The 25,906-nt window shown below is 32.7% G+C and overlaps 2 protein-coding genes across 2 annotated transcripts in view; both read right to left on the bottom strand.

Moving 5' to 3' along the window:
* LOC111621884 overlaps positions 1-25,906 on the bottom strand; it is a 76,680-nt gene that overhangs the window by 48,410 nt on the left and 2,364 nt on the right. The window contains exons 2-17 of the mRNA XM_023364140.1: positions 25,079-25,197; positions 24,763-25,008; positions 24,533-24,687; positions 24,166-24,439; positions 23,017-23,275; positions 22,391-22,586; positions 22,161-22,305; positions 22,037-22,090; positions 18,262-18,722; positions 17,970-18,185; positions 13,461-13,726; positions 12,395-13,294; positions 12,157-12,272; positions 11,842-12,090; positions 11,607-11,767; positions 11,239-11,512 (exon numbers count right to left, since the gene is read on the bottom strand). Of these exons, the coding sequence (XP_023219908.1) occupies positions 11,239-11,512; positions 11,607-11,767; positions 11,842-12,090; positions 12,157-12,272; positions 12,395-13,294; positions 13,461-13,726; positions 17,970-18,185; positions 18,262-18,722; positions 22,037-22,090; positions 22,161-22,305; positions 22,391-22,586; positions 23,017-23,275; positions 24,166-24,439; positions 24,533-24,687; positions 24,763-25,008; positions 25,079-25,197 (4,091 nt within the window). The remainder of the gene's footprint in view (positions 1-11,238; positions 11,513-11,606; positions 11,768-11,841; positions 12,091-12,156; positions 12,273-12,394; positions 13,295-13,460; positions 13,727-17,969; positions 18,186-18,261; positions 18,723-22,036; positions 22,091-22,160; positions 22,306-22,390; positions 22,587-23,016; positions 23,276-24,165; positions 24,440-24,532; positions 24,688-24,762; positions 25,009-25,078; positions 25,198-25,906) is intronic.
* LOC111621894 (kielin/chordin-like protein) lies at positions 1,387-8,801 on the bottom strand. Its single transcript, XM_023364147.1, has 11 exons — positions 8,553-8,801; positions 6,844-7,039; positions 5,323-5,467; positions 5,193-5,246; positions 3,661-3,780; positions 3,459-3,581; positions 3,345-3,382; positions 3,181-3,279; positions 3,055-3,106; positions 2,256-2,716; positions 1,387-2,178 (listed from the first exon to the last, which is right to left on the bottom strand). The coding sequence occupies exons 1-11, from the start codon at positions 8,732-8,734 to the stop codon at positions 1,900-1,902; spliced, it is 1,749 nt and encodes a 582-aa protein (XP_023219915.1). The 5' UTR covers positions 8,735-8,801; the 3' UTR covers positions 1,387-1,899.

Genomic DNA, 25,906 nt, shown 5'->3' on the forward strand with positions numbered 1-25,906 from the left:
TAACATTGGTTAAACTATCGGATTACCTGTTGATTTTCGAAAATATAACTACAGAATATTTATTACAAGCATGATCAATCTTGCCAGTTTTTAAGCCCTAAATTTGCCAAAATCAGTGATATTTGTTACCCAATGTCATTTCAGTTAACTAATTATTAAACTATGTATCGAAGTTGCGGAAAAAAACGGAAGAGAGAGGGAAAATATGCTTGCAGTACAGTACATTCAAGGAAAATCGTAACAACAAATATAAAAAGCTTGTGCCAACAACAAGTCAGCGCCAGTATTTTACTGTAAACGTCGGGTAACTATTTATAATTTTTTATGTTTTAAACTGAAAAACGATTAAATTACAGATTTTTACTGATCTGTTTAGCTATTTTGAAGTGAACATTCTAATAAATTACGATTTCAACTTTTAAAAGTTTGCAAACAAATTTTTAATTAGTTATTTTTTATTCTAATAAACAATTTCATTTTTTTATAATCGCTGAATTACTAAAATTAAAAATTAAACACTATTACATAAAAGTAGTTTATCCTGTTATTAATTAACTCCCTTGCTACCCACTAATTTTTAATATTAATGTAATTAAACATAAAAAATATTTAAAACTGGGAAAAAAACGAAAGAAATGCGTTAATTTTGAAGAAAAAGCTTCAAACTTTATTTTCCATTGTCTCGCCTTTCTGTGAAATCTGACACCGATGAGTCATTGTGTTTACAGCTGGATGACCTGGAGAACAGCTGGTGTTGGGATTTCCCGGGACATTCTCATAGAAGTCTCGGGAGGAGAAGGGTTTAAAGTAGAGTGAATACTAGCTGGCCGTATATTTTTAAATATTTTTCAAAAATTACGTTTTTTTATTGCGATTTCCGACCCCCCGACTTAATTAAACGTATATATAATAAAATATATTAATTTAAAAAAATTAAAAAACTATTGGAGGTCGTTTTTGACATCAGAAACTAGCTTTAAATAACTTTATCGAAGTAAAATCCGTGCACTACTACTTTAGAACGATGAATGAAATTTGATAAAAAAAACTCCCATTAAAAAACAATTAAGAGTTAATCGTGCGTCATTAAAGGTATATTAAAATCGCGATAAAATATTTTCGCGCGGGAAAAAATTTTTGAAAAAATTTGGAGACTTAAAAAACATCCAAAAAAAACAAAAATTTTTTCGGAGGGCCCAAATGCCCGAGTTTTATATAACGCTATGGAACTTTCCCGAGTTATCTCGGGTTTTAAAGATTGCAGCATTACTTCTTGCCGCCTGCGTATGGCTATGATTGGTCATCTATATTCAGCAAACCAAATCAACAACGCAGTTAAGGAGACAAATTCCCTGACTTTTTGACAATTTTTGACAAATTCCCTGACTTTTTGACAATTTTCGACAAATTTCCTGACTTTTTCCAAACACTAATGAAAATCCCTGACTTTCCAGGTGCGTAGGAACCCTGTATGTAACAACGCAACCTAAAGAAAATTCCGGTTGTAATACCGACGGATGAGGGGCCTTATGCGAGACGCGTATCGGCCTAAGGAAGATTAATAAAGATGATGTAAAATGCCTTGTGTCTATTAATGCACCCAGTAGTAAAAAAAAAACGAATTTGTATTATTTAATATGCCTAGTGTCTTATCTGTATATTATACAAGTGACTTTCTCCTAGTTATATGTGATCTTCATGATCATTTGTATACTATATATGTATGTATGTATGTATGTATGTATGTGTGGGTGTGTGTTATTTCACGCACAATAGTAGACGTATCATGCAAGAACCACATAATCATATGTGCACCACGATGATAACTTTACAAAAAAGTCACAAAAAAAGAAGAAATAAATTTAGTATTATTTTAATTTTGTTTAGCCCTATATTTCTTCACTCTATCAAATCGACATTTTGTTTCTCTTTATATAATAAAAATAGAAATAATAAAATTACAAATAAATATCCTGCGACTGTGAAGCAGAAAACTATAATTTTAAGTGGTTTCATGAGCTTATCGACAACTTCGTCGATATTACTATCAGGTTTCTTTGTTACGTAGTCATAGTAATCTGATTCCTGCGTGTAATCTTGTCCATGTCCCGTGGGCAGTTCTGTTCGATTATCCACTGTCAGGATTTTTCCACATTTCTCCTTATTGTAAGTGGATGGCTAAAACAGTTTCAGTGTTTTTATATCTCGCATTTTAATACTAGAAATCTCTAATTTAATCTGAAATTAATCGTTACCCAGATCAGTTTTGAAGGTAGAGTTGCGCGATCATCCTCTTTGACGTCGTTAAAATTCCCACACAATCCACAAACTTTCGCTTTCCGTTCTTGGTTTATAAATATTTTAACCTTCGTAGATGAGTACCAAATGAAGGTGACGTACGATTTAGTCGAAATTGTTAAAGAATTATCCAATTTATCTCTGATAATTCGTATGTTAGTATTTATGGCGTATGGAATTTCTATTCTTTCGTCGTCAATGATACATGTGCCCTCTGCGGTGATCCTCAACTTTGCACAATTAGCAATAATGATGAAATCGTTTTGTGTGGTGTTACTTCCCGATTTTTCGTATCTAATGCTGAACTGTCCTTCAAAGCAATCGTGTAGAAGCGCATACTGGCACATTCCTTTGTGAGTAAATGACACCAAATCGAATGTTACGAACTTGTTATTGTTGATACCACAGTAGCGTGAATCTAAAATGGCATGTCATTATCCGTTATAAAATAAATATATAATAAAAAAATAAGTACAGTGATGTCCCTCAAACAGTTTTCACTAGTTAGAAAATACTGAAAACTAAGATAATTGCTATACATCGGGAGTATATTCGAATTTCTAACGAAAACTCAAGCTAATTCCATAAAATATTGCTGAAAACTTAACTTATAGAATCAGTTGTTGCAAACAAACATAATTAAATTTGCTGCTTAAAGAAACTATATATTTATTATATCTTCTGTTACTAACAGAACTTAGTGTAAAATTTTTTAGAGTGACATCACTGTTTACATATAATAATATTGATCATTACTTGAGATACACATGGCACAGCATGTCCCGGGTTCTTGTATCCTTAATTCATTCTTGAATACATATCAATGTTTTTAAACAAATTATCATGAGTTTCAAAATCATTTTTAATTAAAGACAAACTTACTTTGCGACAATTCAATGTCGGACAAGATGTATTGAAACATTTTATAACGGTTAAGTTACATCGACACCTTTGGCATTTTTCACTCCATGTATCTCCATTCTAATTTAATAAATAAATAGCAATCAAGATAAAATCGTCTTAAAGTACTTAAAAAGCTTACTTACCGCATAAATCCTATTTCCTATCACGCATCTTTCTGTTTCTGCATGGAATTTAATTAATGCAATTCAAATTAATTCGTATTTACGTGACATAATTGTCGATAAAATGTACCGTACCTGTGCACGTTTTTTCATCACTTAATAACTTCATCTTCGGTGGACACGTACAAGTCACGTTCCCAAATGAACTTTTGCAGGAATGACTGCATCCTCCATTATTTATTAAGCATTTGTTTTCATCTAAAAAAAAGAACATACAATGTTTTATTACATCTTCCAATATTCTGTGTATTTTCTATAAAATAAATTAATTTATTACAGTATTGGCAAAACTTTCCATAGAAACCTTTGCGACATTCGCACAGTTTTCCATTTGTACATTTTCCATGTAAACATAAAAACGAAATACACGAATCCAAATGCCTTAAACATGTTTCATCTGAAAGCGTACATAAATTTCACAATTAGTTTCGCAATAAATTTTCAATCGATACAGCTTATGTATAGTATGTGCTGTACACGTTCAACGTTTATCAATTTCCACAAGGTTTATTCGGTAGGATTTTGTATTAGTGGTGTCGTGAAAATTATAATCTTTATCTGTCATTTCTGCCGATACGACGACACAGATTATCGTCGCTACGAACGTTTATATAATCCTCGTTGTCGTAAGCATAACAGTTATGATGTAAGGTATTTAACATAGTTAAGCAGAAATTATCACATCGTTACATTCAACGCAATTACCTACGGGTTGTCATTACAGTTGGGGATTCCAAATACACTGACATTTTTTATTGCTAGTAACCGATTACCGGTAAATTGTAAACTGGTAACCAGTAATAAAACACGGTAAACATTGCCGTTTACACGTAAATTGTCGTTAATTTCGAAAATTAAAGTATTAGTAATTGCTCAGTTTCCAACTTTCGGTGAATCGCAACTAATAATTTACTGTGCTCTGTCCAATTCAATTCTCTTTTGAAAAGGAACGTTTTCATTGAGTGAAAGATAGCAACTAAAAGAATGCAGCATGCTTTATGATTAAAAAGTATCAAGTTCGAGCGCTGGCATTCAAATAAATGTGTTCCATTTTGTCAACGAAAATTCTGCTCGACTAAAATTGTTAAAAGGAAAGCTCGTCCCTCAATGTACGATTGTAGATGTGTACCACGTGCTTCTGTGTGGCACGTCCCAATCCCTGAATTGTTCGGTTTATTTTTACAAATCACACGACTCCATTCCTAACTTCCACTGTCATTCAATACTTAAACCGAACACAATTACAAATTGTAATCCTTTTTAAAACTTAGAAGAAAATCTTGTAAGTTTTCTCGAGTGCCTGACCACGGTTCCTCTCATGCAGCTTCCTAGTACAAATTACAGATTATCATCAGATCCATTTAAGTAATTAAGGAGTTAAACATAGACGTAATGATAATTATAATAAGACTAAAAGTACTAATCAGGTAAAATACAGTAATTTTTTGCTGTGCGAATTTCATTCTGTAAGCAGTTAAATAAGACACTGCGCAATTCTTTAGTAGCTGCTATGTCTACACTATTACAATAATTCTAGCTATACATTCTCACTCCCATAAACAAACTAACGATACCGTGTTTTTTCACCTTATCATAAACACTTCCAAAGTAGCATAATTCTTTCACAACCTTCAATAATTTCAATAAGTTTCTGTTTCGTCAGTTATTAAAGTTAAACAACATTTGAAAACATTGAACAATGTTTAATAAATAAGCGAATACCGAAAATATAAATCTTATTGTGTACATCATAAAGTATCAAAACAAATGACTCAAAAACACATCTATATTTTGAAAAAAATCACTTACATTCCGCCAAATTTTGTTTGTAACAATAACATTCGGTTGTATTGCAAAGTTTTCCTGTTAAAATAAAATTAAATAAACACCACAGAAATAATTTTTCAATGTCTATAGTTCGAACAGTAATTTCACTCACCTTTACATAGATCCACATACTGTTCTATGCCTACATCCCCGTAAACATTTGACTGAACGGCATCCCACGAAAGGACATTGCCCTTTAGTCCACATCGCTTTTTCCGTACAAAATCTTTTGGAAGCATTGTGTCCCATATATTTACCTAGAAGATCCAAAAATTACTTTTGTGAAATGATTTACACCCATCAATAATCGCGATACATTATCCTTAATTCATAAACAACGCCATTATATATTTGTCGTAAAGAAACTAAATAAGAACCAGCAATTATTTGAAATTAGGCGAAGAATATAGAGTTAAGAAGAATGCTGAAAGGCGACAATAACTCACTTCTCCTAAGAAATGAGTAATTTTATGAGAAATTATGAATGGAACAATATCTCTCAGAAATATTGCAGCAAAACACGAATATGGAGTAAGCTCGGCGACAGTTTGGAACGTAATTCGTTCTGTCAATGATCTAGAATATGGAAAAAAAAAGCCGGAATCAACTCTTACAGATATACACAGGCTGCCAGACTGAGTTGGGACAGAAATCACACGACCTAGAAGAAACGGTGGAGGAATATAGTGTGGACAGATAAGAAAAGTTCGATGTAGATGGGCGTAATAGTTGCTAATACTATTAGTGTGATTTAAGAAAGGAGAGGGAAGTGTACGCCAAAGCACAAATTTGAAAAACGAATATTGCCTCTCCTGAAAGAAGGCAGAATGCTAAAGGATACACACAACAGATAGAAAGACATCTACTTCCGTCTGGTGAAAGACTAGTGGTCATCAGTGGCAGTTCCAGCAACATGACGCTCCCATTCATACCACCAACATTATCTGGGAATGGTATCTGCCAACGGGGTTCAAATCATGCACTGGACATTCACATTATCAGTTTGAACCCTTAGAGAATGTCTGGAGCCTTCTGGTGATAACGCAGACCCAAAACTGCTATTATTAAGAAATAGGAGGAAATTCCTCGTGATGTTCTTCAAAAGTTGAGCGAGTGGATCATAAAGTTTTCAAAGTAATCGCATACAAAAAAAACATTCTTCTTTTTAGCATTCATAAAAAACCTCGGAAATATCATTCTCTCTCCATTATTCGTAAGTGATATTATACTTATTAAACACTTCAAAAAATTCATTTCTTAAAAAAGAATTTTCTATTCATATATTATTTCATTCACTAGTACAATGTGAATTTCTTTAATAGGACTTATTAAACTGTTATTTAAGATTACTGCAATTCAGTCACACAGATTAAAATTGTTTTATTTACATTTACCTGTTACACACTGTACTGGTAAATGAAATAATATTTGAATAAATTAAGAACATTGAGGCATATTAATTTAATTTGAAATTTTCTATTGTTTATATCAGAACTTGATGCTTTGAATTAAACGTACTTACATTAAGAAACAATTCTTGTCGGGAAGTAAAATCTATTGATATTTCAAATCTCAATAGGTTTACAATATAAATTTTTTGTTTATTTAAACAATAATATAATAACAATATTACCTGCGATATTGCTCCCACGAATGGTTCTGACTCTCCTCTACCAATTAGATTTTGACCGAGAGCCAAACTGCTGTTTAACTTAGTAATTCGTTTCGATTGGAATGTTTTGTCTTTCGTCACTTCAGTTCCATCCCAATAAACGTATATTTTACCGATCATTCCATCCCACATCAGAACGAAAGAGTGCCAAAAATCACTACAAAAAATACATTCATTCAGATTAGTGATTATGTAAATTAATTAAATACAGAAATTTAGATTATAAAATAATCTCAAATTTAATCTTAATATGATCCCATTCTACGTTGTAACGACAGAATGGAAACAAAAAATAGAACAGTATAGAGCGTTAATAACGAGGTTTGTTTGCAAATTGCATATTTCTCATAAGTACTGCATTAACGCCTGAATATAACCATCACAACCAGAAACCTCCTCCGGATAGGAGCTTAAAATTATCAATATAAAACCACACTGCGCCTTCCTTCCACACAACGAAAGGCCATGTATTCACAAACGTGTCTGTCAAAAAGTTGTTCAACTACATTCTGCCGGTTCGTTAGTATAATAATTTTAAGTATAATTCAATGAGTTAAACGTTGAAAAAATAGATTTTAGGTACGCTCCAAAGTCTTCAGAGTTGAAACAGATACAGTGAATGTGATTTGATGAAAGACTTGATGACGAAGCTTATTGCGATCTTTATATTCAACGATTCTGAAATCCCATAAAACTAGATATAAATCATTTCACGAAGAACGACGACTTCATAGCACAAGCGCATAAAATGGGACGATAACCTGAATCGTGCCATTTTAAGCACAGACCCATGGCGCACCACAGGAGACAAAGTCCCTGTAACCCACGAAGTAAAAGGGGAAAAAAACACCAGTAAATTTTCAAAAAATCTTTTCATAATTAAAATTCATTTTATTTTATTTATTTCGTGTCGTGTCTTCTATTTCTATTATTATTTATAAATTTAATTGTAGAACACATGTTGAAATTTTACTGAATTCGATATTTCTTTCATCCGTTCAACTCAGCTTCCTTCAAAATGAAAACCCACTGCGATTCCGCATTGCCAATCCGCATAGTGCGGACTCATCTTAAAGCCTCTATAGAAAGTAAGTAGGGGGACCCCAAATCAGAACCGTAACAAACAGTTTTTGCATCCGAAGGTGGTAACAGAATTACCACCTGTTACCTCCCTTTTTTTAACTCTTTCCATTCTGTGGGTATTAAGAGGGCCTCTTTTAGCCAGTTCATTATGAGCTCGGTCAGGGCGACAGTGGACTGTTGAGGGACGAGATACTGACATATCCAGACGGTTTCGATCCCGGGCTCCCAGAACGATAGGATGCCACCTCGACCATTCGGCCATCCGCCCACCTGGCGCTCCATATAACATTAATTACATAAAATTCTACTGGTTCATCTCAACACATTCACGTTGGCCCGCCTTTAATAACGCCGCTGCCTGGAAGGGACTTATAATTCATTCGTTCTTACTATTGCATTAACAGTACGAGTACAATGTTAAATCGATCATAATACTTACTAAATTATATACATATTGAATATATAAATTGATATGTGCGTCTTAATAATTTATTGTATGTATATGATTGCAATAAGTATTGTGTTCTAACATCATAGACATTGAGTATATGCTTTTATATATAAACATAGTATATTAAAAGAGATACCTCTCTGCGTAAGTTATAGTAAAAATCCTTTTGAATGCTACCAATCTCACGTATGGAAAGTCACTGAGAGCAAATCCTTCAGGTACATAAGAATATTTATCTTCGAATTTCAATGAGAAAATTGTTCCTCGGTTCTCCGAAATGCCAGAATTTGGAAATTTGACGAACAAAGACATCGTCATTTCACTTAATGGAGGAATGTCTCTTATCTTCACTGAATAATTCGATTTTGGTTCGAATTTCAACGCGTACAACATTTTCCTTTCTGAAATTTTAAGTATTTAAATTAAATAATAAATTTCTATTTATAACATACAGTAAAACGGAAATAATAACAAGAGTTTGCTTAATTTAGCCTAACATTATCACGTTTATCGCGGTACTCGAATGGTATGAAGTGGCACACTTTCAATGGTCAAGTAGACAGCAATTGAAATACAATATCTTAAAAACTTTAAGATGTCATATTTTTTCCTAATGTTAACTTTAAAAAATTGTACTTTTCGCAGCCCAATATCAACGTGTAATCTGTCAAGGAATGAAATTTCATTATAAGATTACCGAATTAAACCACTTAAAATCATATTTTGTTCCCGCCGGTAACCTCGTATTATGTAATTTTTCTATTCGAACGTCACCATACTGCTGGTCCGACTAAATGAACGCATTGTTGCAAAAGGAGGTCGAAATAATTTCACGAAAAGTAGTCGTTAACCCCTCCTGATTGAGAGGATGGTCAACGACTTCTAATAAATACTGGTCTACTATTAATACTTCAAAAGTGCTTCGTGTTAGACAGGTAAAAGGTGTTAATATGCAAAATTAAATATTTATATTATTCACAGGGAAAATCTTTCGATTGCACTCAGGCAACTGCTATGTGTTACCTGTCGCAGTAATTATAAATCGCGTCTATTTCGCGGTATATCATTGTCGCAGTATTTGAGTGAATATAATATATATTTTTCAAAATTATATCCTTTTTTGTAAAAATTATATTTAGTTTGTTAATTTTTTGCCAATAGATGACCCTACGTGTAAATCTGTAAATCAAATATAAATAGAAATTAATTGATTCTACAGTAATCAAATAGACAGGATATTATTCAAGTTGGAAGGATTTGAATGCAACTGCTGATTTTCGTAGCAATTGGTCGAACGGCTTACGAGTGTATAACCAACAACCAACCAACCATCCGCATTTATATATGCAGATAATACCCGAATTACTTATTATTTGGAAGCTTTTAAATATATTTTCCGATTTTTTTTTTGCTCAAAATCCTAAAGTTGCCGTACTCAGTAGAACTAAATAATATTACAATTTTATAAATTATATTATTAATTGTTTTATTAAACTACATTTACATTTAATAAACTGTTATATTCGCTAAAAATATCTTTTGATACATTTTTAACTTTCAACCTGGCGACACAAAGAACACAGCCTAGTATGGTTTAAACCAGGAACACAATGGGCCAACTGAACTTAAGGTACGGAATTCGACAGATTCCCTAGATTTTTCGAAAGGTCCTGTTTCAATCCTGGATCTTCGAGAGCGATCAGCCGCTCCATAATCACTCGGTCATACAGCTATCATTTGACAGCTTTAAATAAATTTTTCAATTTCGTGTACTGTTACATTTAGTGTTGCTAACCAAATACTTTATAAATATTACATCTTAAAATTAATATAAAATAAATAACAATATTATATTATAATAATTCATTTCTTAATTAATCTTAAATGCTGTCAAAGAATATGGCTCACGTTTAGCGCAATTTTTTCCTGTATATTCCGGCTGACACTTGCATTCGTAGTGAGGAAAAGAAGGGNCTTAATATTGGATAAAAACACTTAAAACAGCCAGCGAAACAACTATTCAAAACAAGTCCGAACACGACACTAACGTTATGATTCCAACCAGATATAAAACTGATGCTTTTCATTTGTTGCTTAGCAAAGCCACGGGGCGTATTTTAAAAATTATCGGCAGCAATTGACTCACTGGGATGTTTTTTATTAATACATAAATGTGTAAGGGTCATTATCAGTTATGCATTTTTTTACTTTTGTCCTCCTGGAATCGTCCCAGGACCCACTGTGGCGTGCACTAGCTACTCGAGCTGTCAAAGTTTTTGTGTCCTTTTGTGAAAATTAAAATTTATATAAAAATGAATGTTATGACATTGATTAATAATAATAATAATAAAAAAAGATTGTTAATAATTAAAAAATGAAGTTCTTAAAACAAATTGTTCATTGGAATTCATTAAATCTTTATATTTTTTAATTTGTTCACATAAAGTATTTTATAAACAATAGTACATAATAATTAACTAATTAATAATCATATATTTTGGACCTNAATTAAACCAGGAACACAATGGGCCCGCTGAAGTTAAGGTACGGAATTCGACAGATTCCCTGGATTTTTCGAAAAGTCCTCATTCAATCCCGGACCCTCGAGAGCGATCAGCCGCTCCATGATCACTCGGTCATACAGCTATCATTTGACAGCTTTAAATAAATTTTTCAATTTCGTGTACTGTTACATTTAGTGTTGCTAACCAAATACTTTATAAATATTACATCTTAAAATTAATATAAAATAAATAACAATATTATATTATAATAATTCATTTCTTAATTAATCTTAAATGCTGTCAAAGAATATGGCTCACGTTTAGCGCAATTTTTTCCTGTATATTCCGGCTGACACTTGCATTCGTAGTGAGGAAAAGAAGGAATACAAATTCCGTCATTTAAACACGGATTCTTACGGCACTGATTATTTATTTCGCAACGTCTTCCGGCAAATCCCTTCAAACAAACACATTTTTCGCTTCTTCCAACAAGAATGCACGTTCCTCCGTTTTTACAATCATTTCGGAAACACGTTAATTTCTTCTCACAACGGTTCCCGGTATATCCAGGAGGACAACAACACGAATATTTCTAGAAATAAATGGTTATAATTAGTAACAACTGCTGTATTTATATACATTATAGTTCAGATGTGATATTCCATTAGTTTCCACAGAAAGATTACCTGTATTTTATCAATACAGGTTCCGGCATTTTGGCATTGGTGGAATTCACAATCGTCTATGTTTTCTTCACAGTATTCACCTCGAAATCCTGCTGTGCACAGACATTTGGGAATGCGTAATCTTGTACTCGTATAACATGTTCCACCATTTAAGCACTTGGCTATTAAAGAAATAATTCGTATATTACCATCAACCATTACGAATGTTTTAAAAATTGTGTAAATATATTCATACATTTCCTGCATGCGTTATATATTTCACAAAATTTTCCCGAAAATCCAGCTTTACAAACGCATCTGAAAGTTCCATTTTCTGAAGCACAGTATCCTTTGTTCCAGCATTTGAGAGGACAATTATTTACTGGCCTTGAGAACCTCCATATAGAGCAATTGCGCCCGCGAAATTGAGGCCTACATAGGCACTTATAACCTTCTAAAGTATCGCGACACGTTCCACCATTTTCACACTGGTTTTCTTTACAGACTAAAAATTCATGTAAACATGAGTAATCTTCTCTTATTAGTGTACAGATGAATCATTTATACTTACAATGCTTTAATTGATAAAACGTTTTAGACGAATCATACTTTCTGCCAGGATAGAAATTATTTTGATTCCATTCTTTAAGTGATCCATTAAAATAATTGGCATTTGATATTCTAAAGCTTTCGATATAATTTCTTATTAGATAAATGAATAGTGAAAGAAATGAACATTATGCCCTATTTATTACATGCAATACTTCACTAGTAACAATACATTTCGCATAATTAAACAGAAAACTCACTCTTTATCATCAATTTTCACGCATAATTTCCATAACTTCACCATGTTTCCTATATTATCTATACTTTTCAGCATGGGCATCACAGAATTNCTGTAACCCAAGGTTTCTGCTATCTGCATAATCCTTTTCATTTCTTTATTTCTGTCCATAATGTTATCGCAATATAGAAAAGCCCTTCTAACTAAGGCACGAAAAGCTGCTAATTTGTAACGAAATGGATCATTGGACTGCGCAGGAATGTAGAGTGGGCTATGCATTAGTTTAGTATACACACTAGTAGATAAATGCCCTTTCTTAAAGATGATATTAATATCCAAGAAGTGTATCACTACGGAACTTTTTTGCTCTAGCTTCAGGTTTAGGCCGTCTTTGTTATCGTTGATTCTTTCTATAAAATTACTGCTTTCTCGATTATTTTTCCATAGTATAAAGATATCGTCGACATATCTCTTTAAGTAAACAATATCATTTCTGAAGCTATGCACAACCTTTTCCTCAATTTTTCTTACCACCAATTCGCATAGAAGCCCCGATATTGGGCTTCCCATAGAAACTCCCCTGTTTTGTTTGTACGTTTGGCCTTCAAAGCCAAAGAAGGATTCACAACATACAAGGTTAGCCATCTCTAAAACTTCGTTCCTGTGGTGTATCAACTCTGGGTTTTCTTTAAACAAGAACGCCATTAACGTTTCCAAACAAGACTCAATTTTAATTGAAGGGTATAAACTCTCATAATCCAATACTGTTCCCACTTTCTCATTTATCAGAGCTATATCTTGCAACTCTTTAACTACTATTGCAGGATCTTGTGCTACCAGAACACTGCTATCCAGTAGGGAGGAGATATAACCATGCAACCTTTTTTCTAACCTTTTTTCATGCAATCTTATTTCTACGTTTCTGTTCAATGAAAATATTACGGTTTCTAACACAAAGGTTTGTGAGGTTTAGAATGGCCGAAGTCTCCCATATGTAATTTATGGACGGCCCCTTAGTGATATCGATTCGAAAGGGGCATCTACGACACGATACANCCATACATTTTGCATAATTAAAAAAAACTCACTCTTTGTCACCAATTTTCGCGCATAATTTCCATAACTTCAACATATTTCCGATATTTTCTATACTTTTCAGCATGGGCATCACAGAATTCGAATTCATCAACAAACTACATTTACCATTTCCTTTATATTCAATAGTAAAGTATAGAGATGTCGCAGTAAACATGGCGACAATCCTTGTGATATTACTATAAACCATTCTTTCCATCAATTTGCGTTGAAATTCATCATTTAAGGCTGATTCTTCCAGTGGTAATACTGCATTATCCTTATCGTAGGGCTCTAATGCATGCAAAACAAATCTGCTGTGTATCAGCGGATGTGCGAAATACAATACTAGTAGTAGATTACGAAAATAACTAAAATTCATTGTACTGATGTGCGTAAACACTAGTAATATTATAATTTATAAAAATAAACAATAGAAAATTATGTTCATAATTAAGTAATAATAATTACATTAATAACTGATTTTNTATGTAATTTATGGACGGCCCCTTAGTGATATCGATTCGAAAGGGGCATCTACGACACGATACACGGGAATACTGGTCAAAGAACAATTTGACAAATGCCAGTAGGACCAGTGACAAAATTAGCTTGTACGGTTAAAAATTTTATACGTAAAAGTACTGTATATTGAAACTTCCAAGCATTACTTATTAGTTGTATATTCAAATGTAAATACTTATTAATTCAAATATAACTGATGGTAAACGTATGTTTATTAACGCAACGCAACACTTGTGAGATCTTCCTAGGGGGTTCCTTCCGGGAGATATGAGTATTGATTGCACAAAGCTGTATTTTTAGAACGTTTACGTAATAAATACTTACGCAAGTCATTGCGTGAGTGAGTTGTATTTGCGAGCTTGCATTTATTTATGCAGTATAAATTAAATTAGATTAATTATTTATAATATGTTTTGTATACTAGTACTATCTATATATTAACAGGACTTATTATACTGGAAAATTATGGATGCAGATATTCAGTCTTACAGTTCAAAATAATGTTCTTTATTTAGTTCACCTGAACACATACACTTCAGACATGTGTTTCGGACTTGATCGTCCCTCCTCAGCAGGCCTTTAAACGACACTTTTTATAAATGAACAAATAAAAACATTTTTCGGTATAATTATCACTAAAAGTTAAACAAAGAACTTAAACATTTCCCGACAATAAATATTTAAAACTCTTACAACTTCTGTTTTTCCAAACTTCACTATATCTTCACTTAAAATTCCGATCCACAACAACCATACGATTTTACACATTCCTAATTTTTTAACATTAACATTAAAATTATTTTAAAACAATAAATTTAATTATTATCTATAGTATTTTTCCTATTACACTTACTTCTTTTGTTTTGTCTGTAACAACTTAATTTTATTTACCATACATTCGTATTTCCTCTTTTATACTTTCTCCTCACTCCTTTTTATAATGCTTAACCATGATTGGTGAATCTCTCTACCATTGTTGTTATTCATTTTGTCAGTTTGTCTAATTATATTTAAATGCTCATACAGTTGTCTTTTATAATTATTTTTTTCCTNATTCATTGTACTGATGTGCGTAAACACTAGTAATATTATAATTTATAAAAATAAACAATAGAAAATTATGTTCATAATTAAGTAATAATAATTACATTAATAACTGATTTTTCATTCTTGCAACTTTAAATACGTCAATAAATAATTTGCAAAACGATAAATCACTTTTCAATAGCGTTGAAAAGGTTGGATAAGTTTACGTAGGTAGTCCCAATGGCGGCACTTTCGGTCGTCACCTTGTTTGTGAAGGCGATGTTCACAAACAAGATGGCGACCGACTCACCTACTTACTTCACTGGCATTTAAAGAAATAATCTTTCACTCACCGTTGACGTATTTCTAATTCCTTTTCTCCGATTTATTCAGTAAGAAAACATGGTTCGGATGATTCTATCGTAACTTGGTTAACGTTTATATACGTGCACACAGTCATGGCGGCTCTTCCGGTGGCCATGTTGTTTGAGACTTGTGCCCGCTTAAACAACACGCCGACCGTCGAAAATTACCGATACGCGACTATTTTTAAATGTTTTTCTTAAATAAAAATATATAAGAAACGTAAATTTGCTACTCACTTTTTCCCCGAAGTTATATTTACTTTTCCTGTTGTTTTTTCCACGCTTGATGACTTGATCTTACTTTCATTTTAGAACATTCCTTGCTCTATTTTGACGATTTCACTTTATCTTTAGTAGACGTTTCTTCCTTTTCTTTCCTTTATCTTTGTCCATTTTTCTGTTTGCTTGATTCGGGGACAGTAGGGACGCCATGACGGTGCACGTAAGTAAACTTTATCCCGTAACTTGTCCTTTTATATGGTAGAAACATTGGGATACTATACATTACCACCTACGGAATTTCGGACTTTGAGTATATATCTGAACTCAGGGGGCCGAGACGAGTTCAACGATACTCTACTTTTGGACCGGAGACGAAAAATAAGAAAGTTATCAGCGATCGCGCGATGATCGGGACTCGCGTCGCTCTCTCCGCTAGGCCTATCGCGTGTTTAACAGGCAATCCGGCAAGTCGGTCGTATATACCTTCAACAGAGACAGATATTGATCGACGAGCACACTGATGATCGTCTGCAGTTGGATTTAAGACCTTTTCGCACGCCCCCCGCGCTCCTCGACCTCGGGGCCTATGGTCCCTCAGCCGCCGACACGCTCGCTATCGCTCGCGGTCGGCTAGTACTACGCGCCGCTTTCCTTTGCCTTTATCGTTCTCTTCGGTGAACACTTGTAATTTCATCCAATCTCTGCATCTATTACACTTTTATCTTGTAACCACTCGATACACGTTTCCTTACCTTTGTCTACTTCTAATGCTAGCTTAAGGAAGTTCATTTTCAAAATCGCTGCGTAAAAAATACAAAATTAAACAGACGACACTGTAATTGGAAGCACGCCACCTCGCGGTAAAAATGTGCAAACCAAACTAGTTAAATAAATAAATAACTTTAGATTAAGTTATTTAACTAAGTTAACTAACTTAAATAACCTAACTTAATTATATAAATAAAATTAAATTAAAATAAATAAATAACCTGAATAGAAAAAAAAGAAAAGTAAGCAGACGACACCGTAGTTGCTAATACTGCCATCTTGCGGTAAAGTCTGCAAACCATTAAAAAAAGCACTGTGAAAGGGAAGAAATTGTAAATATGATAACTTTTGGGTACCGTTGAACTCGTCTCGGTCTCCTCAGTTCAAATATATATTCAAAGTCCCGAAATTCCATAGGTGATAATCATTAGTACTGCCGAAACACATCCAAACAGTTGACGCTCAACGTGGATTCTATGCAAATTAAATGCCAAATAAACAAAAAAATAGTTCAAGAAATTTTCCCAAATTTACGTTTAAACATTACAACTGTTCTAGTACTGAATTGAAGTTAGAAAACTTGTCAACTAAAGACATTAACACCTAGATTAACTTTCAAAACACACATGTTGTGGAGATTCTGGAAATGCCGCCATTGGGACTATTTAGATAAACTTCTACCAAAGGTTGTTAGTTATTTATGCAATTAAAATTAAGTCCAAACCATTGGTAAAATTATCATTAATACAATGATACCGGTAAAAGTGACATTTAAGTGTCAACTAGAAATTAGCTATTTATTTCAAGTTCCCAATTCGTGTCATGTTGTCGTAGTCGAAGTGTAAATAAATAAAGTTTTTATGTCTACAGTCAAAGAATTCAACACTGTACAAACAGGACGGAAGTTTTCTTCGCAAATTTCTATACTTCTATTGAATATCCCAATTTATTATAATATTTTCGTACACTTTTTTTTTAATTTATTGTCTTTTTTCTGATTGTTTCTATATTATTCCAGACGTAAAATAAAATAACAAGTGAAATGCGATAGAATTGAGGGGAAGAGGAAAGGAAGAAGTGATCCATAGATGTGTCTGTATCTATTGAAGTTACTTATCAATATATATAAAATATATGGGAAGTGACCTCTTACTAATATAGTGTTACTATAATCTTTCTGTCTAACTTTTTGTAAAAAGGGGGTCTTCACTATGTGAATATGGTTACACTTAGCATATAGCATATAACAGCAGAGGTCAATCTACGGCCCACGTGTCAATTCCAGCTCCCGAAGTTCTGCACACACTATACAACTCGTTGCACAAATATCAAGCACAAAACCATAATCTGCACGTGTGCATCATGTTGCTATGTATACAAAAAAATAAAATATCGAAAGAAGGAAATATAAATTTAGAAAAGTTTTAACATTGATTACACTGCTTAAGATAATCGGCATAACACGTACAGTATTTCAGTGTTAACTAAGAAGTCACAATAAAAGAATAAAAAATATATTTAGTTAACTTAAATTTTAATTTTGTTTATATCGCTTCAGTCTACCAAATCGACATTTTGTTTCTCTTTATATAATAGAAATAGAAATAATAGAATTACAAGTAAAAATCCTGCAACTGTTACGCAGAAAACTATAACTTTAATGGGTTTCATGAGCTCGTCGATTACTTCGTCCATGTTTTTTCCTGGCTTCTTTGTTACGTAATCGTAATAATCTGATTCCCGAGTGTAGTCTTGTCCGTGTACCGCGGGCGTTTCTGTTTGATCATCCACTGTCAAGATTTTTCCACATTTCTCCTTATTGTAAGTGGATGGCTGAAACAGTTTCAGTGTTTTTATATCTCGCATTTTAATACTAGAAATCGCTAATTTAATCTGAAATTATCGTTACCCAGATCAATTTTGAAGGTAGAGTTGCCTGATCATCCTCTTTGTCGTCGTTGAAATTTCCACACAATCCACAAACTTTCGCTTTCCGTTTTTGGTTTATAAATATTTTAACCTTCGTAGATGAGTACCAAATGAAGGTGACGTACGATTTAGTCGAAATTGTTAAAGAATTATCCAAATTATCTCTGCTGATTCGTATGTTAGCATTTACGACGTATGGAAGTTCTATCCTTTCGTCGTCAATGATACATGCGCCCTCTGCGGTGATCCTCAACTTTGCACAATTAGCAATAATAATGAAATCGTTTTGTGTGGTGTTACTTCCCGACTTTTCGTATCTAACGCTGAATTGTCCTTCAAAGCAATCGTGTAGAAGCGCATACTGGCACATTCCTTTATGAGTGAATGTCGACAAATCGAATGTTTGAAATCTGTTATTCTCGATAACACAGTAGCGTGAATCTAAAATGGCGTGTCATTATCCGTTATAAAACAAATACAAAATACAATTAAGTACAGTGATGTCACTCAAACAGTTTCCACCAATTACGAGTTGCTGAGATAATTGATATAAACCAGAAATATACTGTATTAGAATTTCTCCGAAAAACTCAAGCTAATTACATAAAATATTGCTAAATTTAAGTCGATTTTATTGCTAATGGCTGAAAATTTAGATAATTATTCTGATGAAACTATAAATTTAATAATCATGTTCATAGTTAATAATATAACTTGGTGAAAAAATGGTTAAAATGGCATCACTTAATAGATACGATAAAACTGATCATTACTTGGGATACACTTGGCACAACATGTCCCGGGTTGATGTATCATTAATTCATTCTTAAAGATAAATGAATTTTTTTTAACAAATTATAATAAAAATTTTAAAATCATTTCTAAATACACTTACTCTACGACACGTTAATTTAGGACAAGGTATCTTGTAACATCGGATAATTGTCATAAAGCATCGACACATTTGGCATCCTTCTTCCCATTTATCTCCATTCTAATTTAATAAACAGTAATTAAAATAGAAAAATCATCTAAAATTCCTTAAAATGCTTATTTACCGTATAAATCCTATTTCCTGTAACGCATCTTTCTGTTTCTGCACGGAATTTAATTAATGCAATTCAAATTAATTCGTATTTACGTGTCAAAATTGTCAGTAAAATGTACTGTACCTGTGCACGTTTTTTCATCACTTAATAACTTCATCTTCGGTGGACACGTACAAGTNATTGAAGGTTTAACATTTAAAATCTATTGTTATTGAGAAAAACATTTATTATGTTTATACGTACTGTAAGTTATTTTAATGTTTTAATGGAAATAACTTTTTAGATTCTAAACTTTATGAAAAGATTTGGTAAAGAATCCCTGTGTTTGACATTTAGAAATTACTTTAACGTTACAAAAAAGTTTCCAATAAAAGTAAGTTTCGAAATTTATTTTACTTGTTTTGTTTTTAAAATTACAGTAATGATAACTGAATTCATCCTTTAAATATTACAGATGGGAAGTTCTCTACACTCCATATTTTCTGGTCTTTTGAATATAAAAGACTTTTCGTAGATAAAACTTAACAAACATGTTAAAAAGACCAAGGTGATGACAAGCTCATACAAAAAGACATGGCAAACATAGAACGTGTCCGAGATTTATTTTCTGTAAGTCATTAATTGACCGAGATGGAGAAGTAACACCTGAAATCAAGAGAATTACACTAGGACGAAGTGCGATGCTAAGCGTGGAAAAAATTTGCAGCAGCAAGGATATTCAGATGGTAATTAAATGCAAACTTGTCCAGGCTATTTTTCCCACGGTCACGTACGGTTGAGTTGGACTGCAAAGAGAACTAACAGAATAGATATATTCAAACTGTAGTGCTGGAGGAAGGACCTCCAAGTACCATGGATAGGGTGACTAACATGGAAGTTTTAGACTGCGTAAAGCCTGGCATGTCCTTAGAAGAAAGAAAATAACTCGGTTCTCTCATTTCTCTTGGCCATGTAATGAAGTCATAATCATTCAAAAAATACATGATGCAGTGGAAAGAGAAGTATTGGTCGCTAGCAAAAGTTTTCTGTTGGGTTGTTGCATGAGTTACTTTGGATTTCTTGTGGATGAATCTAAACTCCATTGCATTGTCTATATTTGTTTGGGTATAATTGGAAAAATAGTAAAGTTTGTAATAATCAACCAAGAAAAGAACTGTTGGGGCTTTCTAAAAACGAAACCACTACTGAAATTACGTTTTGCAGCAAAGTCTGAAAGCATCAATAACAAAAAAACACACTTAACTACAATTTAAATGGAATTTTGAAGGGGTACCCCCTGGAATTATGGTGAGACTAACCTGAGAACCTAGGATTCAAGTTATACCAGGGTGTCGAATCTAGAAAATGTCCGCAATGCTTCTAAGTATATGAATCATGATTAAATTATGCTACTTTCCAATTATGTATCTCTTTTATATCTTAGACACTGTTAATAAATTACTACACTTATTTCTAAATAGTCTACTTCTGTATACTTTAAAGTAACAGTGCTCCATGTCCATTCCTTGCTTTTTTTTTAACAATGGAATATTTAAAGTGGCGTAAAGTATCCTCTCTCTGAGGGTACTTTGCACCAATTTTTTGGTCTGTAAAAGAACAAAGTAAGAAAGTGCAATACTGAGATTTGGTTAATGTTTCAGTAGACATTTCAAAGTAAATCTATAATAAAACACATTTATAACCCCAATATAATAGATTGCAATGGCTTCCGAAAAAATAATCAGAAAAATTGTGCAAAGTATCGTCACATTCAACTTATTATAATGTCTTCATGGTAAATCCATGCACAACATTCTAGATACCGGTAATTGTAGAACTCCCCTAGTATTTGATGAAAATGATTTGACAAAATGTATAACAGCCTAGCTTTGGTGTGACACAGAGCTGGATACTGGTAGCTATTTAGATTACCAATGCCACAATTACACTTACTTTTTATTCCAATGTCAAGATAGTAAAGGGACCCTAACCTTAATATTACTAGACTTAGTGCAATGCACAAAATAATGGAGTTCGGCATGCTTCAGATGGTGGTAGGCTACATATTTGGTAATGGTAAAAATTAATACAACATGAAGTTAGTGAGATAACTTGGGTGTTTTTCAGAATAAACATTGAAATTAGCATCAAGGATATAATTATTAAATATTTTAAAAATGTAATTACAAGTCTATAGTACAGTACATTATTTGCTCCTTGAAAATTCCAATCAATTAANGTATCAAATTTTCAATGAATACAGCTTCTGTATGGTATGTACTGTACACGTTTTGACGTTTCAGTTTAAGATTATTTCAATGGGATTTTTGTATTACTGATGTTATGAGTATTTTAAACTTTTGCTCTTATTATGATAATAAAGTCTGTCATAATGTAGATTGTGATAAACGTGACATTCAATTATACTGCTTTATATTCAAAACAGTTAAGCAAAAACTAAAAATACATCATTACAACATGTAATGATGGCATTATCTTTCCAGCTGTAGATGTGTCTGCAACTAAATAATGACTAGTTCTCGGGTTTGAATAATTTCTATAAATTTATGTTTCCTCGGTTATTAAAGTTAAATAATTTTCTAAAATATTAAACAGTTTTTAATAAATAAGCTAATACTGAAAAAATGATACTTATCGTTGTCTACATCAAAACGTATCGAACAAAATGGCAAAAACATATTTAAATTTTGCAAAAAAATCGCTTACATTCGGTCAAATTTTGTTTGTAACAATAACATTCTGTTCCATTGCAATGGTTTCCTGTTAAAATAATATAAAATATTTCTGTAGTTTTTATTTAATGATTTTACAGAAACGTAATTTCACCCACTTTTACATAGATCCACATACTGTTCTATAACTACATCCCCTTGAATATTAGACTGAACGGCATCCCACGAAAGTACATTGCCCTTTAGTCCACATGTCTGTTTCGATACAAATTCTACTGGAAGTATCGTGTCCCATATATTCACCTAGAATATACAAAAATTAATTTTGTGATAAACAGCAAGGAAATAGTTTGTTTAAACAATAATATAATGCTTATAATAATCTTACCTGTGATATTACTCCAACAAATGGTTCTGAATTTAATATATGAATGTCATTTTGACCGAGAATCAAAGTGCTGTTTAACGTAGTAATTCGTTTCGATTGGAATGTTTTGTCATTCGTCACTTCATTTCCATCCCAATAAACGTATATTTTATCGATAGTCCCATCCCACATCAGAACGAAAGAGTGCCAAAAATCACTACAAAAATACATTTATTATGGAATATGTAAATTAATTTAAATATAGAAATTTAATCAAAATAATCTCAAATTTAATTTTAATCTGGTTTATTATCTGTAATAACTACAGAATGAAAACACAGGTCCAAATCGATAAACAATGTCACCACCTATTCGTCATAGTATGAACTCACTGTAATGTCTCTATAGAGATTGGGCGACGGATCTCAAAGGCGCTTAGAATGGACCCTTTCTTGTTACTTTTACATCAATAACACAAGCACAACGTTACATCGAATCATAATACTTAATAAACCATATACATACTGAATACACAAATGCGTATTTAAGTTTCAATTATGTATTGTACGTGTATGATTAAAATATGTGTTGTCATCAAACAATGTGGCCATTGTTTTTCTACTGTTACATTACATTAAAATAAATACCTCGTTGCGTGAGAAACAAGAAATGTCCTTTGAAATGCAACCAAAGTCACGTATGGAAAGCCACTCAAATCAAATCCTTCGGGTATAGAAGAATCTCTATCTTCGAATCTCAGTGAGAAAATTGCTCCTCTGTCCTTTACAATCCCAGATTTTGGAAATTTTACGAAAAAAGACATTGTCATTTCATTTAATGGAGGAATGTCTATCGTCACTAAATGCTTCTTTTCTGGGAATATCAGCGCGTACAGCATCCTCCTTTCTGAAATTGTATATTTTAAAAAAATTTAATTAATATTTGATTTGTTTTTACTAACGAAAAAGGTATTTTTTCTGCTGTAAAAATATTATTTTAACTGAATTCTAAATAGCAAACAGATTAGAGGGGACATCGCTTTGTTCGCTTCGCACTTATCGATTAGTTGTAATTTTTGGAACATTTTTGCTTTTTTTCAATAAATGCGTTGTAAAATACATTACACCTAAGCCACCACAAAGCTGTTAAGATCATAAATGACGTCATAAATGCCAGAATACCGAATGTATTCCCACACTTTAATTAAAGCGGCCGGCAGATATTCGCAACATCACCTTTGAACTTTTACCCCAATACTGACTGTTGTCGTAACAATTTTAAGTTTCTTTTGCATTACTAATGTACTACCGTTCTTGTCAAATAAATGAATAACACGGGAATAGTTTATAGTTTCTTGGCACCGTAAGCTTAATTCCAACAATAAGACACAAATTTAATGACATTAATACGTATGACAATAAGTGATAATTGACAATTTAATGTTCTATTTAAAGGGTAAGAGAATTGTAAAAATCTTCGTTACGTAGAGGAGATCGCTCTTCGGGGTGTCTGTTAATGGAAGTTTTACTGTATTATGATTTCTATTTGCCTCGATTTGTCACAGTGGCATAATTTACAATAAATGCTCGTTCGGGATAGAGAGGCTTATGGTATTCGGTAGTCTTTCGATACGTTACCATAAATTTGGAAATTTTGTGTACTAATACGTTTAGTGTTTGCAATCAAATATTTTAAACTTTTTAAATATCAATATCGCAATATTTAAAATAATTTACTAGGTTAATATTTTTTAATTTCTGAATTAATTTCAAGTGACGTGAAAGAATATGGCTCACGTTTAGCGCAATTTTTTCCAGTAAATTCCGGCTGACACTTGCATTCGTAGCGAGGAAAAGAAGGGATACAAATTCCGTCATTTAAACACGGATTCTTACGGCACTGATTATTTATTTCGCAACGTCTTCCGTCAAATCCCTTCATACAAACACATCTTTCGCTTCTTCCAACAACAATGCACGTTCCTCCGTTTTTACAATCATTTCGGAAACACGTTAATTTCTTTTCGCAAAGGTTCCCGGTATATCCAGGAGGACAACAACACGAATATTCCTAGAAATAAATGGTTATAATTAGTAATAACTACTGTATTTATAAACATGATAGTTCAGTGTGATATTCCATTAGTTTCCACAAAAAGAATACCTGTATTTTATCAATACAGGTCCCGCCATTTTGGCATCGATGGAATTCACAATCGTCTATGTTTTCTTCACAGAATTCACCTCGAAATCCGTTCATGCACCAACATTTAGCAGTACGTATGCTTGAAAAACATTTCCCTCCATTTAAGCACGTAACTAATAAAGCAATAGTTTGTACATTACCATCTAGCATTACGATTGTTTTAAAACATTATGTAAATATATCCATACATTTTCTGCATGTGCCATATATTTGGCAATATTGCCCCGTGAATCCAGGTTTACAAGAGCACAGGAAAGTTTTCTCCTGTTGATAACACTGTCCTCCGTTCTGACATTTTATAGGGCAATCATCATCTCTTGCAAATCTGTATATCGAGCAGTTGCGCCCGCTAAACTGAGGCCTACATAGGCATTTATAACCGTCCAAAGTATCGTGACACGTTCCGCCATTTTCACACTGGTTTTCTTTACAGGCTAAAAGATAATGTAATTCTTAATCACTAATTTTCTTCGATTAGTATATAAATGAATCATTTATACTTACAATGCTTTAACTGATGAAATTTTTTAGACGAATCATACTTTCCGACAGGATAGAAACTATTTTGATTCCATTCTTTAAGCGATCCATTGAAATATTTGGCATTTAACATTGTTCTAATCCTTTTAACATAATTTATTAGTAGATAAATCAAGAATGCAANTCGAATCTAGAAAATGTCCGCAATGCTTCTAAGTATATGAATCATGATTAAATTATGCTACTTTCCAATTATGTATCTCTTTTATATCTTAGACACTGTTAATAAATTACTACACTTATTTCTAAATAGTCTACTTCTGTATACTTTAAAGTAACAGTGCTCCATGTCCATTCCTTGCTTTTTTTTTAACAATGGAATATTTAAAGTGGCGTAAAGTATCCTCTCTCTGAGGGTACTTTGCACCAATTTTTTGGTCTGTAAAAGAACAAAGTAAGAAAGTGCAATACTGAGATTTGGTTAATGTTTCAGTAGACATTTCAAAGTAAATCTATAATAAAACACATTTATAACCCCAATATAATAGATTGCAATGGCTTCCGAAAAAATAATCAGAAAAATTGTGCAAAGTATCGTCACATTCAACTTATTATAATGTCTTCATGGTAAATCCATGCACAACATTCTAGATACCGGTAATTGTAGAACTCCCCTAGTATTTGATGAAAATGATTTGACAAAATGTATAACAGCCTAGCTTTGGTGTGACACAGAGCTGGATACTGGTAGCTATTTAGATTACCAATGCCACAATTACACTTACTTTTTATTCCAATGTCAAGATAGTAAAGGGACCCTAACCTTAATATTACTAGACTTAGTGCAATGCA

The sequence above is a fragment of the Centruroides sculpturatus genome, unplaced genomic scaffold (assembly GCF_000671375.1).
Source record: "Centruroides sculpturatus isolate CEXI.00-Female unplaced genomic scaffold, Cexi_2.0 scaffold200, whole genome shotgun sequence".
In the NCBI taxonomy this organism is placed as follows: domain Eukaryota; kingdom Metazoa; phylum Arthropoda; class Arachnida; order Scorpiones; family Buthidae; genus Centruroides; species Centruroides sculpturatus.